This window comes from Poecilia latipinna, unplaced genomic scaffold (assembly GCF_001443285.1).
Source record: "Poecilia latipinna isolate Pla-1442-1.1 unplaced genomic scaffold, P_latipinna-1.0 Scaffold304, whole genome shotgun sequence".
Classification (NCBI taxonomy): Eukaryota; Metazoa; Chordata; class Actinopteri; order Cyprinodontiformes; family Poeciliidae; genus Poecilia; species Poecilia latipinna.
In genome coordinates this window covers 376,686-395,262 of record NW_015112920.1, presented here as the reverse complement: position 1 = coordinate 395,262, position 18,577 = coordinate 376,686, and the positions used below count along the sequence as shown (strand labels likewise).

At 39.8% G+C, this 18,577-nt stretch overlaps 1 protein-coding gene and 1 long non-coding RNA gene across 2 annotated transcripts; one reads left to right on the top strand and one right to left on the bottom strand.

The window, feature by feature from the left end:
- Positions 1–253: 253 nt before the first annotated feature.
- On the bottom strand, positions 254–3,072 carry pou3f1 (POU class 3 homeobox 1). Its single transcript, XM_015034561.1, has one exon. It carries the CDS (start codon positions 2,759–2,761, stop codon positions 1,634–1,636), a length of 1,128 nt encoding a protein of 375 aa, XP_014890047.1. The 5' UTR covers positions 2,762–3,072; the 3' UTR covers positions 254–1,633.
- A 1,260-nt stretch (positions 3,073–4,332) lies between these two features.
- LOC106948723 (uncharacterized) lies at positions 4,333–15,697 on the top strand. Its single transcript, XR_001425234.1, has 2 exons — positions 4,333–4,605; positions 11,770–15,697. It is a non-coding gene; the product is annotated as an uncharacterized LOC106948723 (long non-coding RNA).
- The last annotated feature ends 2,880 nt before the right edge of the window (positions 15,698–18,577 follow it).

Here is an 18,577-nt window from a genome sequence, read left to right as displayed (position 1 = left end):
AGAGCTCCAAACACTTTTTAAGAAATAAATATTTATATATATAAATGGTCAGATTCATAAATGAAATCATATTAAAATATCTTCTTGGAATTAGTAAGTGTACAAAACTGCCCGGAAAGAAAAAAAAGAAAGAAAAAGAAAAAACAAACAAAAACAATATCTCAGAACAAATACAAGTTTACATATTGGACATATTTACAGATCGGAAATAATCCTGGCAACATTTTCTCTAAAACGTTTCTTTTTATTATTATTTTTTTCTTGAAAAAAAGAAAGTATCCCTCATTAGTGTTGAAAAGCACTGCTGTATTATTTATTTTCATTTTTTATCATTATTTTTTTTTTACTGATCCAACATTGAGAACTGACACAACGCATGAGATTTTCAGATTTCCTTACAAGTCGAAAGAGAACAAAATAAATAGATTTAAAAGAAAAAAAAATCCGTTTTTTTTTCTTTTTCTCCCAGTACAGCCTTCTAAAATAACACAGTCTTTCTATGGAACGAAGGTAATTGGTAGATATGCAATCAGATTCAAACAGCAAATCATGTACAGGCGTGATATATTCTACAGTTACCTGAGTTATTCTTCGGTTTTATTGTTAGACCAAATGTTTTCTTGAAATGTTTTGAGTTTTAGCAGACAGTTTCGGTGACAGAAACAACACTTTTATAAACAAACAATAAAATAATAATAATAATATTAGCGAAAAAAAATAAGTGCTCCATGCAAAGAATATATTTTCTAAAAAGAACAAAAACAAAATGCGAATTTAAAAAAAAAAAATCATAACATACATTTTAGCGTCTGATGCTGTTTGCACATTTCGACGTGATCAGTTGGAAAACTTTTTATGATTATTATTATTTATTTATTATTTTTAAGGCATGCCCTCAGAACTTTAAACGTTCTGTTGCATTGGACTTTAACTGTAAATGTATCTGACAGATGTTTGATTCACGATTTTCCAACACTTATCCACCATCAAGGAAACAGGAAAAACAGCAAACAATAAACAAAAACAAACTGCTCCGATGAGCAAATGATGAGCAAAATTCAAAACACGGTTTGCAGGTAAAGACACTTAAGTTAAAGTATTTGCAAAAAGACAGAAAAATAATTATATTATAATGAAAGTGTGCACTCATATTCAGAAATCTGGTTGAGCAGTTTGAGACTGAAAAAAAAGCACAAAAAAGTTCATTCAGTGTGAGCCATTTATCTCCAGTGTTAATCATTTTTCAGACGACCACCTCATTCTAGTGATGTCCAAGAGTTCATGGTGCACCAGGAGGAGGAGATCGAGTCTAACATTTCAGTACAGCCAACTTTAGATATATTTTTCCTCTCTTTGATTTTGGTAAATAAAACATATTTGCTTCAATTTGAATGCGCATGGAATCAGTTTTAGCGATTTTTTTTCTGTTTCCCTATCATGTTCCCCTCTGATTTTTATATCCGATTAACTTAATCTCCGAAAACTAAAAGGAAAAACTGATCTTGTGTTTTATTTTTTTTCTCTCTTTCTCTCCCTTTCGGGAGAACAAAAGTTCAACTTAAATACTGTAAAACTCCACTGTCCCTTTCCCTTTTTTTTTATCTCTAAATGCTCGGATTGTTCATGAAAACAGTCACTGCACAGGACTCTGTAGTGTGCGGTGTAGTGGAGGGGTCTCTGCCTGGGAATATACGTCCTCCATATTCGGGTGCGGGACCCCCACCGGTGTCATTCTTTTCTCTTTTTGTCTTCTGTTGCAAAACCAAACGCGGACCACCTCTTTTTCCAGCTGCAGAGTGCCAGCTAAAGTGCTGATTTCGTGAGCGGATGGCTTTGGGCATTTCAAGAAGTGGTTCTCCAGCGCCCCTTTCACCCCAACCTCAATGGAGGTCCTCTTCTTTCGTTTCCTGCCCTGCGCGGCGATCTTGTCCAAATTGGTGGGGCTCCCCGTGTTCGAGTCTGTCTCCTCCAGCCACTTGTTAAGCAGTGGCTTAAGTTTGCACATGTTCTTGAAGCTGAGCTGCAGCGCCTCGAACCTGCAGATAGTGGTCTGAGAAAAGACGTTTCCGTACAGGGTGCCTAAGGCCAAGCCCACGTCCGCCTGCGTAAAGCCCAGCTTGATCCGCCGCTGCTTGAACTGCTTGGCGAACTGCTCCAGGTCGTCGGAGCTGGGCGCGTCCTCGTCCGAGTGGTCCTGGTGGTGGCTGAAAGCCTGCTGGGGCGACTCCATCTGGTTATCGTGGCTGCCTGTCTCGTCGTGGAGCGGATCCCGCATGCCGTGGTGCAGGGCGCCCGGCTGTGGACTCAACATCGCGTTGAGATTTGTGTATCCGGGCTGGGAGTAGACGAGCGACTGGTGGCCGTTGGAAGCCGGGGACAGCGGGGACAGGTGGTGCGTAGTAGCGGGCGCCCACGAACCGTGGTGCGCGCTCTGCGTCTGCTGGTGCACCAGGTGAGATCTGTGGTGGAAGCCGCTGGTCAAGTCCTCCCTGCTCGCCTGAACGCCGGCTTTGTGCTCCTGCTGACCGATGTGGGTGCCACTGGACCAGTCGGTGTTGGAGGAGGGCAGCCACTGATGGTGCGTCAGGCTCATCGGATGCCCCGTATTGGTGGCCGCGAGCCCCTGCAGGTACTCGTGGTGCATCATTTTTTGCACTTCTCTATAGGTCGTCCCTTGGTGCATCCTGTCCGAATCCGGATGAATGAGCGGGTTGGACGGTAAGGAGTTATTCCTCGGGATGTACTGAGCTGTTGTCGCCATGGCTCCAACTTGGAAAACTGACGAGCGCTTCGGAGGTCTCCGGGCTTTAGAGCCAAAAACGCAACAACCTGCTCTGGGAGGTCTTCGGGAAGAGCGAAGACACGCCTCCCCTCGGCTTGTATTGGCTCCTCTCCGACTCAAGCCCACTGGAGAGAAACTCAATAGGCGCACGCTTTCAGAGGACGGCGTGCGCGATGGATGGAGGTCCGGTGTTACATATGTTAGAGAAAAAACATATGTTCTACTTATGAAATGTCTCTTTGAGTTTCTGTGCGCACCTGCTCACAGACTCTGCGTGTCTTCTAAATGTTCTCGGTATAGAAGGTGAGCAGGAGCTGCAGCAGCGGGGTCTGATTGGGTTTCCACAGGTTCGGGTCGGTTGTTTTGCAAATAACCACGTGGGGGAGTACGGAGATCTTTCTGAAGGGTTGCCCCCCCTCTGTCTTTATCACACACACACACACACACATACACATCCGCACACACTCACACACACGTGCACCTTTATAATAGGTCACTGATGATTATAGCGCTCCTCATTTTAAACAGATTATAAGGCGCGATCCTCTCCAGCTCTGCAGCCTCCCACACGACGAGAGGCGCGCAAATAAGCTGATGTGATGCGTCTGTGAGCGCTTTAGAAAGAAGAAAATGTGTGACAAATTTGAGAGCATTTGCTCTGTTTCAAAAGCCTCCACGTCTGTCATTTATTTGTATTGTCTCTAGTAATTTTCAGTGTTGTAAGACCTCATCATCACCACCCACTTAGTTATGATAGGCCAAGATGCACGCTCTCTGTTTGGGGCTCTTTTCCCTGACTCTCTGCAGCGTGCAGGTGGAAATGTTAAACAGGAAGTATTCACATTGTTCGGCTCCAGCCCCCATTAAATCTGATAAGCTTATTTGCGAAATATTTGCTACAATGTACATTTAACAACATAGAGCGTAAGGTTTTATAATGTATGTTTATTTGCCCTTCCGTCTCTGCAAGTTTTGAATGTCACGGCAACTCTAACCTCTCCAAAAATACGACAACAATATAGTTAAACTCTTAAAATTGTATTATAGACTTTAGTTTTGGTGTGCCACTCACTATAAGTGACCCCCCACCCCTCCACCCATCCCCTTCCAGTCCGCCCACCGCTTTAAAACTTTCTACACGTGCCCCCAAATTGTAGGACCTTATTTTTAAATTTAGGTGAAATTATTACTTCCCCGTGATCATTATCTATAACAAGACAATCTAATTTAATTTCAACATAATTCCTGACAAGATGTTCTACTCAACTCTTGTAATGTTTTTCAAATATCATTTATCGTTTGAAGCATTGCAACTTAAAGAGATAAATCTCTTGTTTTTTTTTCCTCCTCCTGGCTTACTCTTCTCTTCCTCACCCGGTTGATCTGATTATTTTTCCCTTCACGTTTTGTCCCAATAGCAAATTACCAATTCTATGAATTGCAAAGCAGCCTCAGAGACGCTGAAGGGGTAGAGAGAGGAGGGTGAGGATGTGGTGGTGGTGGGGATGCAAAGATTGAAAGGGATCTTTGCAAACACAATCACGTTCTTAAATGGAAATGCGGGGCTTTAAACAAATCTTACAACTCTCCCCTTCCATTCGCCCAAAACTCTGCAATCAGGCGCATGTTCCGCTCCTTCTAAAACAGGAGCTGCTTTTTGGGGAAGGTCCCATTTTAATCATTCACCTAAAAGCAATGTGGGTTTTTTTTCCCCTCCGTTTTTATCTCACCCCCATGCGCCTGTTCTTTTTTTTTTTTTTTTTTCTTTACAGGAGTTACTCGGCTCTGGTGTTCATTTTAATCCGGGGCTTCATGACTAAACGGTAAGTTGTCTCTTTTTCTGCTGTGGATGCGTCCTCGCTGTACCCTTGTCTCCTACGCTAACAGTGTAGTGTGCATGTGTGAAAGTGTGTGTGAGGGGGTGTGCGTTTGTGTGCAAAATGTTGGCCGGGTCACAGGTGCTCGTCATCATCTCCGGAAAGGCGTGGTTTTTGCCCACGCGTCCTTTATATATTTATTGGAATAAGTGGGGGACACTCTTCACGCGTCTTCATGCAATTTATCAATAAGTAAATCCAATCTGTTACCTCGTGGCGTATGAATTAATATTTTTTTTAAAGAGAGAAATCAGTGATCACTGTGCGACACTCGCAAAACACATTAAAATGCTTAATTGAATGTGTAAAATTTGACGGGGGGTTTCATGGAAAACTGTTATCTGCGATGCAATCATAAAATAAGGCTTTTAAAAATGTAATCAGTTGTTTGAGAAGAGTACGGAAATATTATTTAAATGAGAAAGCAATATATTATATTGATATTTCGAGATATTCCAAGCAGCAAACTTCTTGGAATCTGTGCGTAAACCCCCTGAGAGATCCAGCGTGTCGCTTGCTCTGAGGGACCCGCAGCTCCACGCAGCTCACAGTTAATAAAGACGCGTTTGCCATTCAGTCACTCTTGTCTCCTCCAGTCTATAAAAAGCGCTGGTTTCTGTCACACAGACCCAGGCTTGTGCTTTGCCATGCCAGTGACGAGCTGCTGGAAAAGAGAAAAGCTCCAGATGCTTTGGGCCCTTTTTTGCAGGGGGAAGAATACGGCCTTGTTGTTGCGCTGAGGTGCATTTTTGCCAGGACGCACAAGGTTTCCATGGTGCGCCCGATGAAAGGGGATCACACAGAACTCAGCTGTGAAGGGACGGGCCGCTCAGGGAAAAGACGGCTGCAAATGAGCGCGATATGATGGGCTGAAAAGAAAAAAAAAGTGAATAAAGGATGAAATTACAGAGCGATCCGAGTGTGAACCGCGGAGATGAGTGTTGAGGAAGTTGAGTGACCTCCTTTAGGAAAAATAAGTGTTCTTTGTATCTATATGACATCATGATTTTTATGATTTATTCTTCACTTTTTTTTGCCAGTTTTCCCTATGATACAGATGTGGGAATGCGTTACAGAAAATGAGAAAAGCGGAACGAGTTCAGACTTGTAATCCAAACTGCATGTTACGTTTTTATGTCCAAATTATAGTTTCGATGTATTTTGCATCAATATTTCAATTAGGCATGCAACTATTTTCCAGTTAGGAAATTTAGAAAGCGTCAATCGTCTCTTAACTTATACCTTATTATAAAGCAGTAATTGTCAGGAGACAGGAAGTTCCTCTCTCATTTCCCGTCTGCTTTGGGATGTGCAGAGAGAAAAAAACACGATAAAAGCGTCTGAAGAGTTTCTAAAACTGTCTTTGCATTTTCTGACATTTTCAGATAGACGATAAAAAAAATAACACTGGAAGGTGTCAATCAATTTTAAAATAACATGCAGTTTCTGAATTTGCGGCTTTTAAACCGGTTTTGACGCGTAAATCTCTTTTAATTCAGACCAGTGGCGTCTCTAAGGGGGGTCGGATGGTGGGGGCCGGAGGCTTTGGGGCTACAATCTCTCGCACTAGCAAGACGTCTTGTTAGAGAAGACATATTATTTATTTATTGATATCATATTTTGCTTCTTTTATTTTTAAAAATTCAAGATTTTACATAATTATTTTCACTTTTTAAGTAAATCATAATAAACAAAGAAGCAAATTTAAACCTGTTACGCATAAAGAAAGGAAAAGGAAAAGCAAATTTACCACTGACAGATGTACGTTTCTCAAATAAATTGCCCCTTTTAGTGCCCAGTTTCAGATTAGATTCATTCAGTGGAGGATTTGAAAATTCTTGGAAAACATATGTACAACAGTCTTGTGCAGGTCTAAGCATTTCATTCCAATCCAGTACAGCTGAAAGACCAGTCAATAAAACTAGTTTTTGGCATTTGGATACAATAGAAGTAAAAAAAAAGGAATTAAAGTAGACATTCAAAGAAAAAATAGGCATCTGGTCAGAAACTGCCAAAATACAACCATATAGGTAGACTTTCTAAGACCATAGGACAAAAGGTAACCATAGCCCCCTGGGAACAGAGTATGTTGAGGGTCTGCCAAGAGGCCCACTCTAGTTGGTCCCCTTGAGCTCCAGCAAGTTCTAGGAATGTAGTAGAGATTCATTGCAACATCAGAATAAAACTCCTCAATTTATCGTATGACTTTCAGTTTTGGTGTGCTACTTCATGATTATAAGTGCCCCCCAGCCCCCATCCCCCGGTCTGGTCACCCCTTTTCAAAACTTTCTGAAGGGATCCTTGATTTGTACTCAGCCTCACTGCAGATCAATAATCCTTTTTCGTATTTCCAGGGGGAACATTTGGGGCAGCAGCAGGAGCGTGTTTAGATGTTAAAATTCATGCAATGTACCTCCTGCAGACAGTGGAATAATATCCACCAAGTCGTTCAATCAGATAATTGTATTTTGTTTTTGCTGTTTTTGACAGACATGCGTAATAGGCACTAAATATGCAATCGCCAAAAGAAAAAAGCTGCTTGTAGGCCATCCATTTTGAACACTAAATCGTCCTGTTCTTTTCAGGTAACTTTTTTCCTCTTTCTTTTTTGGCTAATGAACTTGGGCTACTCTGCCAGCATCCCCTTGAGAATGCAGCTAAGGAAGGGGGGTGTGTGTTTCTCTTGTGGTAAAAGGTGCGAGTTTCTTCCTCTATCTCCCGGCTAATTAGGCGGGGTCTGAACACGCCAGAATGAATATTCATGAAAACCACCAGTGCGCAATTAGTAGAGGAGAGAGTTCCCAACTTCAATCCCAAAACAACGCATGGCTCGCAGAGGAAGCGGGCTAGAGTTCCCCCCTCCTGCTCCATGTGTCTCTGCTGCCGGAGCGCTCTTTGAGCCCTCAACTTGTACTCGCAGAGCTTATCAGGTGGTCTCCCATTCCCCCCCACCCTCCTCCTTTTCAAAGCAGCCACCATCATAAGTGTTTGGACCACTTCATTTGAATCTCCATGTTGGGAATAACAGATAATCCAATTAGATTTGTCAGGAACCTCTGAGGTGGCCTAAACAGAAAGTCTTTTTGTGTGATGCAAGCTTTTGGAGATCTTTGGATTCACCTTTTAACACCTAGAATTTATTTAAAATGATTGTTTTTAAATAACATAAAAACTTTACAATAGGTCAGTGATTGTGATCAATAACAATCGCCAGTCCAGATCCTATCGATACCTTATCATTACGGCATTCTCAAGTGAACCTCAGTCAACAGCTGCATCAGAGAGACCATGGCACGCTGTAAATAATATCTTGAAAAAAAGTAATTCGCTTCAAAAGCAAGAGAACAACGTATCTGTAAGTCATGTCAACAAACCACAAACTGGAACCTATAGATTCATGTTGTTAGCAAAAAGTCATACCAAAATAGAAAGGAAGCAAACTAAGACAGGCCTAACAAACATTTAAGTATGTATCCACAGGCTATGTGGGAAGTTAGCTAGTTCACAAAATGTCACCAAAACTACATCTATGTGAAACTGCTAAAATGCTATGGAAATTTTATGTCAATAAGTCAAAAGATTTTATTTCACAAAAAGGATAGCTTCCTGCATATAACACACATGGATTATTCTTTAGTTACAAAATGTACTTCAATAACTTAAACATAACTTCTTTTGACAAATCTTCATAATTACAAATAGATCCAGCCAAGGCCACTAAAAATATACATTCACAGCAGCATGTTGGATTATGACGTTATTTTTCTATATTTTGGATTTTCAAACAGGTAGATTCGAAAAACTTTCCAAAACAATAAATAATTAAATATATCCTACTAAACTGGCTCAAAATTTTTATTATTAAATTATTGACATTTTGTATACAAAATATTTTTGTAAGACCTATACTATGAAAAGTAACATACAGATACAAATTGTTTTGGAAAAACAGGATGGAATTGCAGAAAAAGAAAAAAAGCACAACCAGTTCCATAGGAATGCTGGTGTAAGCAGCTTATTGAAAACAGGCTAAGCGTCAGCCTGGAGTCTGACACTTAGCCTGACACCAGGCTAAGAGTCAGAGAAATTTCTGGAAACCTATGAGTTTTACTTCTTTCTTTTTTTCTTTTTTCTTTTTTAATATTTTAGTGTTGTTGCACACTAAGGTCAATTTGCTTATTCATTCTGGTGTCCAAAGAAATATGCCTTGCTTGGTGAGGCATGAAAAAGATAAAGTCAAAGTTAATTAAAAAAAAACTAAAGAGTGTCTTATGGTCACAAACAGACAATTGTATTCGCCAAGTTTCATTTTCTTTGCTTATGGGGTGTAAAAAGAGGTGGATTAATCAAACTTGTCTTGGTTGATAGCTGTCTCCAGTTTTCTTTGAGATCTGACCAATTGATTTCATATTTTTCAAGATTTGCAATCTTTGGCAAACTGATGTGAGCACATTTATTAGAAAACATTTCCTTCTCACTAGTTGTTCTGGAACTTATTTAGAAATCAGATTTGGACATGCAATTTGAAAGTCTATACTTTAGATGCACACTTTTAGGCACCTTCTGACGACAACATGCCCCTATTTCAAATCCTTTGAATTACCAAAGACGCACACATCTGGACTCAGAGCCTATAAAGCCTCAGTCTACCTGTCTGTGTCATGCCAGTATGAGCTTCAGCCCATGCGCCTTGCTGCCTGTTCGTCTGCCCACCGAGGACCCCCAATCCTCTGATTTGAATTCAAGGTGATTCTTATCCCCTACCCCCTCCTGGCCCGGCGCGTTTGCCTCTCGCCTCCATAAAGACGTGTTTATGTATGTATGTATGTGCAGAGAAGAGCACGAGGAGGTTTTTCAAGGGTTGGGGGGGAGATAAGCAGAGGAATTTGAGGCCGGTGAATATGGATGGGGTCCCTGCTTTCAGAGAGCGCTGCTGATAGAGAGGTAAACAGCTCCTGGCCAAGGGAAGGAAGGAGAGGAGTAGGAGGTGGAGGGATATGCTTGATGCATGCACCGGCATACATCTGGGGCTCTAACTCCCTTTCTTTCCTTCCCTGTCATTCATTCTTGATCATCAAGAGCTATCTGTCATTATTTCTTTGTCGTACTTCCTTCTGGACGATCTTGTGGATTTGGATGATGGGTTTCCACTATCAATGCGCAGGAAGTTGGAGCTTGTAAATCTGACTTATGGCTCAGAACTTGCAAATTTCACACTATAAAGAATGTGTTTATCCAGATCAGCAGAATCAGTTCAGGTAAAGGTGCCAGTTCAGTTGTTTTGGACGATGTATATTTTATTTCGATATGAACTCAAAGAGAGTCAGCAAATACCCGTGTGGGTTCCACATCAGAATTTATTTTGGGAACTCTCAACAAGTTCACCACAACTCAACTAAAATGTTCTACATAAAATCAAAGTTTGATATTTTGAAATGTTGTGCATTACACATTTAATATAATGAGTATTAAACCTCACTTTAAAAAATAAATCAACAAAAGTAGACTATACATTTATTTAGTTATCTCATTGTGGAACTGACTTGCATTATCTGGAGACACTTCATAGCAGATACACTTCACCATCTTACAACCTCTTGTTCTCACTTCTTGAACTTTTTCATAATGCAATGACAGCAATATATTGTACTGCATTGAGAGTTTAAGTGACAAATAAATGCAAGTAGTGCATAATTGTGAAGAGCAAAAATATAATAATGCATAGTTTTTTGTTCAAATTATTGATAGATAAATCTGAAAAATGTTTTGCACAAATGTTTTAATTACCATTTACACTGAAACCACTGAATAAAATCATTTACAACCAACCCGAAGTTACTCGAATAATAGATAGAACCCACATGTATATGAATTTCAGTACAATTACAGCTGTTAGTGAAGGCCTCACATGTTTGGAAGATGTCATTAGTGATCAAACAGCTTCATAATGACCAAGGAACTATAGGTGTAAGAAAATATATGGAATTATGAGCCACAGTTTGAATAATAAAAGAAATCTCAAACTTTGAATATCTCAAAGATCACTGTTCAATCTGTCACGTGAATTGTACATTGCACATCTAAATCAAAGTATGAAAAGCTGATTGCAGACAAGGGAGGAGGTTCATTTCTCAGTACGACACGACTATGTGTTGGTCTTGTCTTATGAAAATCACAATAACATTAACGGAAATTTATAGTTGTGACAAAACTGAGAAAGTTTAAGGGATATAAATACCTTATAAGATACTGTCTGTAAATACCTATAGCTCTTGAGAGCAGACAGCGGTTAAAATATCCACTTAACATTTATTCAAAAAGCAAATTCAAGATCAGTTTTTGTTCATTCCTAAATATGGACACACACGACTTAATGTTATATAAACAATCTTGTAAACAGTTATCAGTCATTTAGCAGATGTCAGCCTACATGGATTTCCACCCATGCAGGCTCACATTGAAAACATAATACCAAAGTTACCCGAACAAGAAATAAACATATGTAATGTTTTTAAAAATGTGTTTAGATCTTTGATATTTTAAATATATTCATGATCAGTCCTTCTGCAAATATCCTTATGTATGCCAACATGTTATTTATTTTGTATATGCGTTTTTCACTGGAGAAATACATCAGAATGCATCACACAAAATTTTAGTGGTTTTACATTTGCTAAAAGGAGAATATTTCTATTAATTTTCTTTCTTAAATTTCATATTTTAAAACTGATTAACTATGATCCACATCAATAGAGAACATATAAAATACTCCAGTCCACTCATTACAGTGGTCACTATGCCGATAAAACCCCTGAATTCAGAAAATGTTTGTTTTTGTGTGTGGAACTGTAAGTCCTGTGTTTTTTCCTAAATTTTTTAAGTGTACTTCTAAGAAAAACTCAGCATTTAAGGGCTAGAAAGCCATTCCCCTTTGCTGTCACCTTCCCTTCAGAAACAATCGAGATGCCTTTCCCCTTGGTGTCGTATAGGTTTAAGGGCTAAGAATGAGGGGAAAGAGGTGAATTGGATTTAGTGTCTTTTCTCTTCTGCCTTTATCATTAAAGTCCAGGACGCTGACTACCTTTTTCTGTCTTCTTGTCTCCCTGACAGGCCCCGCAGTGCTGAGCTGCTTACCAGCATGGAGGCCACGACCCCAAACGGACGCTGTAGGAGTGAGTGAATGTATCTTGCACATACTGCCCCGGTTTTTTACTGTATGTGCAAAAATTCAAATGTAAACTGGGCAGGTTCTCATCTTCACTCAATTTAATTTGGCGTTCTTATCTTATCAGGTGTAGTCTGCGAGTTTTCCATCTGCTTGATGTCATGATTTTACGTGTTCGTGTTCTTATCCTCTGAGTCACAGTGGTGCAAGTTTTTCCTAACAGTTCTTGTTCTTTCTGCTGCACAATTAAACAGTGACTAAACTTAACTTTATTTGAAGAGGAACATCTTTTTTGAGTGCACTCATGTTCCACATGTAGCCCTCTTTGGCCCCGACTTTCCTCTGGGGCGACCGCTTAGGTTTACTCCACTCGATTGCTCTCTTGGCCACTACTCAAACACAGCTTTGCTTTCTCAAACACACACACACTCCAAACACACACACTCAGGAGAACTTCCACACTAAGGCCCCACCGCAAAGTTATTAATGAGCTGTTTAATTTTAATTAGATAGTAATTCATGTTAATGCCTGCTTAATGGAGCCAAATAATTCCCCTCGGTCACTCGGGGTCTTTATGCTTCATTTACCAGCCCCTGCAGTTATTCTCTGGCTTTTGTTTTTATTTTACATTTTCAAATTTTTTTATTTATTTATTTATTTTTTGAAGCCGTGTGTGAAAGATTAAACAGTCAAAACAGGAAACATATGGGGTGAGTGAAGTGTGCGTCTGCTGAGAGTGAGAACCAGCACCCATATGTTTGTGCTCATTTTACTTTAATGGGTGTGTGTCTGTGTCAAATGTTGAATTTCTCAGACACACTAAGACACGCACACAAACACGCACATACGCATACACACTGACCAACAATCCACTACAGTAAATTGCTTAACATCAGCGCTAAGAAAAGGTCAAAGTCGGTTTTGAAGGCTAAGAAGGGTTAAACCCTCAGTTTGAGGTGCAGCTAACCAAGAGAGGTTGTGACCTTTTGTCCATGCCAGACCTCAAGGTAAATCACTCCTGCCTGCTGTTGTCGTGCCTGTTTCTACTCCTGCTTCTCGAACGAAACGTCCTCTCCAGGGGTTCAAACATAAGGCTGCAAATAAATAACCATAGTAGCTAAAACTTGTTTGAGTTTGAGTGAAAAGGAGTGGCGAGTTTGTTTATTTTGTGTCCAGTGATTTGTGGAGGAATATTTCCTGAACATTACATCTAAAAGTTTAGATATAGAAGATATAGAGTGAGTATGTAAAATCCTTTGCCGTAACAGCTGACATAGGTGAACCATTTTTTCCACCAATGCCTGTACATTATTTAAATATTACCAAAAAAGCTAAATCTTTGCAATGCCAGTTTAAAAAAAAATATTAGAACCCTTAATGTAAAATAAACATACAAATTATTTGGTGTATTTTTATTTTTTTTTAAAGAACATTTTGGCTCTAGGGGCCTTTATTTCACAATAGATTGACAGAAAAGTGGGTTATGGGAGATGGAGAAGACATGGGGCAAAGGTCAGTGGGCCAGGACTCAAACCTGTGATGGCTGTGTTGAGGACTGAGGCCTCCGTGCGTATGTCGCTTCCACCGCTGCACCTTTTGAAACCCATCCACTGACCTGTAGTCGGTCCATTTTCTATTTGTGCAACATCTTTTTGCCCGATGTATTTAAAACTCTACATCTTTGAACTGCTACATTTAAACAGATGGGCCTTCCAGATTCTTTGCTTCATAGTTGACAATGCAGTCATACTTGCATGAGTTTGTGTCAAGTACTTTTGCACATTTTTTGTTGTTGCACTAATCAACTACCCAAAGAGCTTGTGACATTTATATCCAGGCCAGACCTCAAGGTAGATCTCTCCTACTTCTTGTTGTCACATTTGTTTCCACTCCTGTTTACCCAATAAAGGCATTAATTTTATGCCTTCCCTACAGAGGTTCAAACATAAGGTTGCATAGGCGTGATCGCAGCAGCAAGACCCTTTTTGTATGTGTGTGTGTGTGTGTGTGAGAGAAACAGGGTAGTCCATGCCTCTAAGGCTGTCTCGGTTCTGTCTGAGAGACTTGCTTCTAACAGACCACTAAGCTGAGTGGCTGAATTGAGTTAGTGGCTACAGACAGGCTTTTAATTGTTGATTGACCAGTCTGAGTGCTGCCTGGGCTGGGGTCACTGAAGAGAACAGACAGTGAGGTCCCAAGGCCCCAGCTGTAATTTTAGCCACGTCTCCCCAAAGCAATGAGGAGAGGAGAAAAAAAAAAGTACAGCGGAGAAAAAGAGCAGGGCAGTAAGGCCTCAATGAGAGGAACAAACGAGAAACAAGAAGTTGGTAAGAAATTAATTATTTTCCGTTAATTTTTCCTACATAAAGTTTGATCACCAGAGTCATAAAAATCCTTACAGGTGAAAAAGTTGGAGTTGCTGCGAGCAGTGTGGGATCTGAGCTCCACAGAGCAGCATCTTCAGTCCCCACCGTTCCACAATACCTCCCCTCCTTCATCTGTTTGATGATTACAAATTTACTTTGTACCCGTTCCATCCACTTCTTTGCTTCTCCCTCTCTCCCCCCTTCTTCCTTTGACCCTCTTTCCTCTAATTCTGCATGGGGGGCAGCAAAAGCCCATTTTGGTGTTTTAGCGGGTTAGCTCATCTCTCCACTCCTCCCCTCTCCTCCACGTCTCCTCCTCCACTTCTCAGCTCACAGCAGGTGCTCCTCCTCAGCTAACATTTGTTATCTCTAATCCTGCAGGTTCGGCGCACAAAAAGAGCGTAGTAAACTCTCTCTCAGACCTAATCCCACCACTCCTTTTTTGATGGCACTCCCCCTCGCCCTCCTGTCCTTTTTTTCTCCCTTCACTATCGCTTTTTTAGACTGCCGGAGAGGGTGGGGGGACACTCCACTTCTGTGATTGCCACATAGCTTTTTATCACCGCGGCCTTCAATTTTGGGGGGCAGCTGTTGGTAGTGGGGGATTTCTTTTTTTTTTCCCAGTTCTTTATACCTCTGATTCCAGCTCTCTTTTTCCTTTCTCTCTCCTTTTGGGCCCCCTTCTCCTTCTCTCTCTGTGTATCATTTACAGTCATTTTCTGGCAATTAAAATGGAGCGCTGCTGCAGGATTTTCGCCTGCAGTGCAACACTACAGTGCTGATGAATAATTCTTCACCCTGCAAACTGGAAAGCTAGCCTTTCTTTCATGTCGCCCCTTTGTTGATTTACCATTAAAACTTACTGCACCGTGCTATGAGCGGAGGACCCAGCTCTGCGGGAGCAGGCAAAAAGTAAAAATGAGGATAAAGCAGATACGAGCACATGTGCTCCAGGGTCTTTTTCCCCAGCCTAGAGTGAGGAAGCCTCTCAGTTACATGAGTGTGTTGTCAGTGTTTGTGTTTATAGTTTAGATTTATGGTGCATGGGGCTTCTTTATTTATGTCCACTGTCTTGTCCTGTACTACTTAGGTTTTATGTTAATTTTTCTTATCGGTGGTTTTCATTATGGGGCCTCGCTGCATTGTGTGAGTGATTAGGCGGTCATTCATCTCTGTTTCTTCCTCAAACACACACACACACGCACACACATACTCACTCACACACAAACACAGTATGAGCAGTGACTGATGTATGGATGGAGTGAGTGGGGTGCTCCGGGTGCAGAGGCAGAGTGGTGTTGGCAGTATGTTAAATGATGTGGGTCTCCAGGCCAGCAAAGCTCTGGGCTGTTTTCTGTTCTCAGACTCATCACCGTTTTAAAGATTTTTTTTTTCTTTTTGAATAGCTTTCTTGGCCAGACAAAAAGTATAAATGTGATATTCTTAAATATGTCTCAAAAAGTAAAAATAAATATCAAGCTTAGTAAGCACATCAAAATAGAAATAGCAAAAAAACAAAAAAAAAATCAGCTGAAAATTGATGGGTTTGATTGTAAATTGGTCTGAATAAAGTGATTTACAAGTGTATGCCTTTGCAATTTAACTCACAAGTTAAAAATTCCTATTTTTCTCCTTTTGCCCCAGCTATCAACTAACTACACACACAGCATTAGTTTTATCCTTTTTATCTGTCCACTGAAGGTCTTCCTTTTTAGATATGAATGACAAACTTGTAGCGCTCCACGTTATAATTCCCTGCAAATGCAGCAAGAATTAACAAATGTAATGTGCTAAGGCAGTGTTTTCCTCCCATCACTGGCATTGCACGATAAGTAGTTAGTGTAAAATTATTTTCCTTCTGTTTGTTAAAAAGTTAATTTCTTCTCCATTTGGTTACAGAGAAAAAGACTCAAAAATGTTTTATTTGCCGTTAACTAAACACTAGACACTAAAATATCTACATGTTGTAAATTGAGTAAAAGCAAAATTAGACAGACTAAAAAAAATAAATGAAACAAATTTTGTAGAGATAATCTACACCTCCAGAGCAAAAGTTGTTCCTTTAGTAGTTTAATTTTAGAAATCATCATTAATCAAACAGAAATCATTCAAAATAAAACTGCTGTTCAAATGTCTCATTTTCATCACTGGAGTGCTTTATTCTCAAAATGTCTCCATTTTTTCTATGAAACACAATTACCTTGTGAAATAATAGCAATATACAAATACATAACTTTTCCTTTTTTTTTTTTAATGAAACATATTTTAAAATTTAAGAAAAAGTTTCTAATTTCAACCAAACTGTACCCTCTGGGTTAGAACTTCAGAACTAAAAGATATTTTTGTAGCAGTGAAAGTGAGTTTCAGGTTGTTTAAATTCATTCTATCTTTATTCAAAGTAGAAGATATTATATGACCCCTGAAGCGAAAATACAACATAATTGGCTTCATTTCAAACTATAGCTCACTTATTACGATGCCGTTGGTAATCTTGGTGGCTTTTTGGCATGGCATGCTCCTGGTGGTGCATTTAATGTAAATGAGACATGATATCAATGCTATGAAATTAATTCATAATCAGATTGACTTAAGAGTATTATAATATGACCATTGAGCTTAGTGCACAATTTGTCCCACTTATTTTCACCTAGGCCCCAAAACTTTCTCACCGCTGACTGACAACATGTGGCTGGGCCTCCAGGGTTACTGTCACTAGCTGTTCTTTACACTACTTTATAGGTATATACAAATGCATGAACAGTAAAAGCATGAGGTGGAAAGTGATGCTTGTTGTGTTGATTTTCTTGAGTAAAATACGCAATCAGAAAGGAAGAGGTCAAATCTGTGCTGGAAAACTTTATTTAAAAAGTAAAGTAGTATAATAAGAGGAACTGTTGTTGTGGTTTATTATTGGTACGCAGCCTTATTTATCTACTAGGCAGTTACTTTAACCAAAAACTCTTTACATGGCCCTTCCAAACTCAAAAATGACATAGATTTAAACGTTCATAATTAGGTTTCACATAAACTGTGGTCATGTTCATGAGAATGGAGCAGTTTTAGGTCAGCAGGACTTAGTTGTGTATGTGTTGGGTCTTCCAGGAGTATCCGTTAGTGCCATCCTCTGGATTAATACTAGATGAGGATGCGAGGAGAATCTTCTGCTGTAGGTGTGATGCAAACTGTTTAACACCTGTTAATGGGACTGTACCTTAGAAAAATTATGAACTGTCCTTATGATTTATTGTCTTGATTTATTTACTTTTGCAAAAGAGAAGAATATATTCAAAGTTTTTTTAACTTTAATAATGACAAAAAATGAATAAGAAGAAACAAAGTTTAAGAAGCAAAGCAGCATCAAATGGGGGGAAGGTTTTTTTTTTTTTTTTTTTTTTTCTGGAGCCTACATGGGAAGAAGTGTCTTCTTGTCATGTAGTTATCCCCCAGTCAGTTATTAGGATTTCAGCACACTGACCAGCAAATACAAACACACACTCGGTCACATCCACTGACACACATGCGAACACGCAAACACACACACACACACACACACACACAAGCATGCAGCAAGTAAACAAACACTATTTTTCACACTGTCACACTCACATGGACACAGTCATGCACTGAAGAGATAATGGTGGCCAGAGGCGATCTCGGTGCACTCACTCTCTCTCCCTCCGTGTCTCAGAGGCAGCGAGTGTGCTCCAGTCCTCACTGTCTGTTAGATTTGATCACCATCACCCAACTGCAACGGACAGCATGCAGCTCAGCTCAGCTGACGGCTCATTGCAACACGCACACATGCACCCAAACAGCCACTGTGCCAGAGGATATTACATGTAGTGTCTGACACCTCTAAATAAGTGTTTACTCTTTCTCTGGGTGTGTCAGTGAGAGTGTGTGTATCTGTGCATGTGTATTTGCCTTTTGCATTTTTTCCCCTCTATAGTTACCTTCCCATCTAGGACTATGAGTTTGTGTTAGTGTGTTTGTGAGGGAGGAAACAACACGTCAACGAAATGTACCCAAAATGATCATGAGCTATTTCTGGCCTCTACATGACTTTCTCCCTTATCAGCATATAATTTTGTGCACCTTTTCATATCAATCAAAAACATTCTCATTACATATTTAATCAAGTAAAGGACGATTTATCTGTATAATGATCAAGCAAAAAAAAAAAAAAAAAAAAAAAAAAAAAAAAAAAAAAATTTAATCAAATTTTGTTGTGAATGTGTCATTTGTAGAGATTTGAGGTCAAAGAGTTTATTGTGAATACAGTTCACATTTGTATGTTTATATTTTATTCTAAATAACATGCATAACTCCAAACTATGAAATTGCAGATAACCATCATCGTGACATATTCAGCTTTGACAGACGAGA

What these genes read in the sequence shown, in the direction of transcription:
- pou3f1 (XM_015034561.1), bottom strand. Translation starts at nt 2,761, where the DNA reads ATGGCGACAACAGCTCAGTACATCCCGAGGAATAACTCCTTACCGTCC.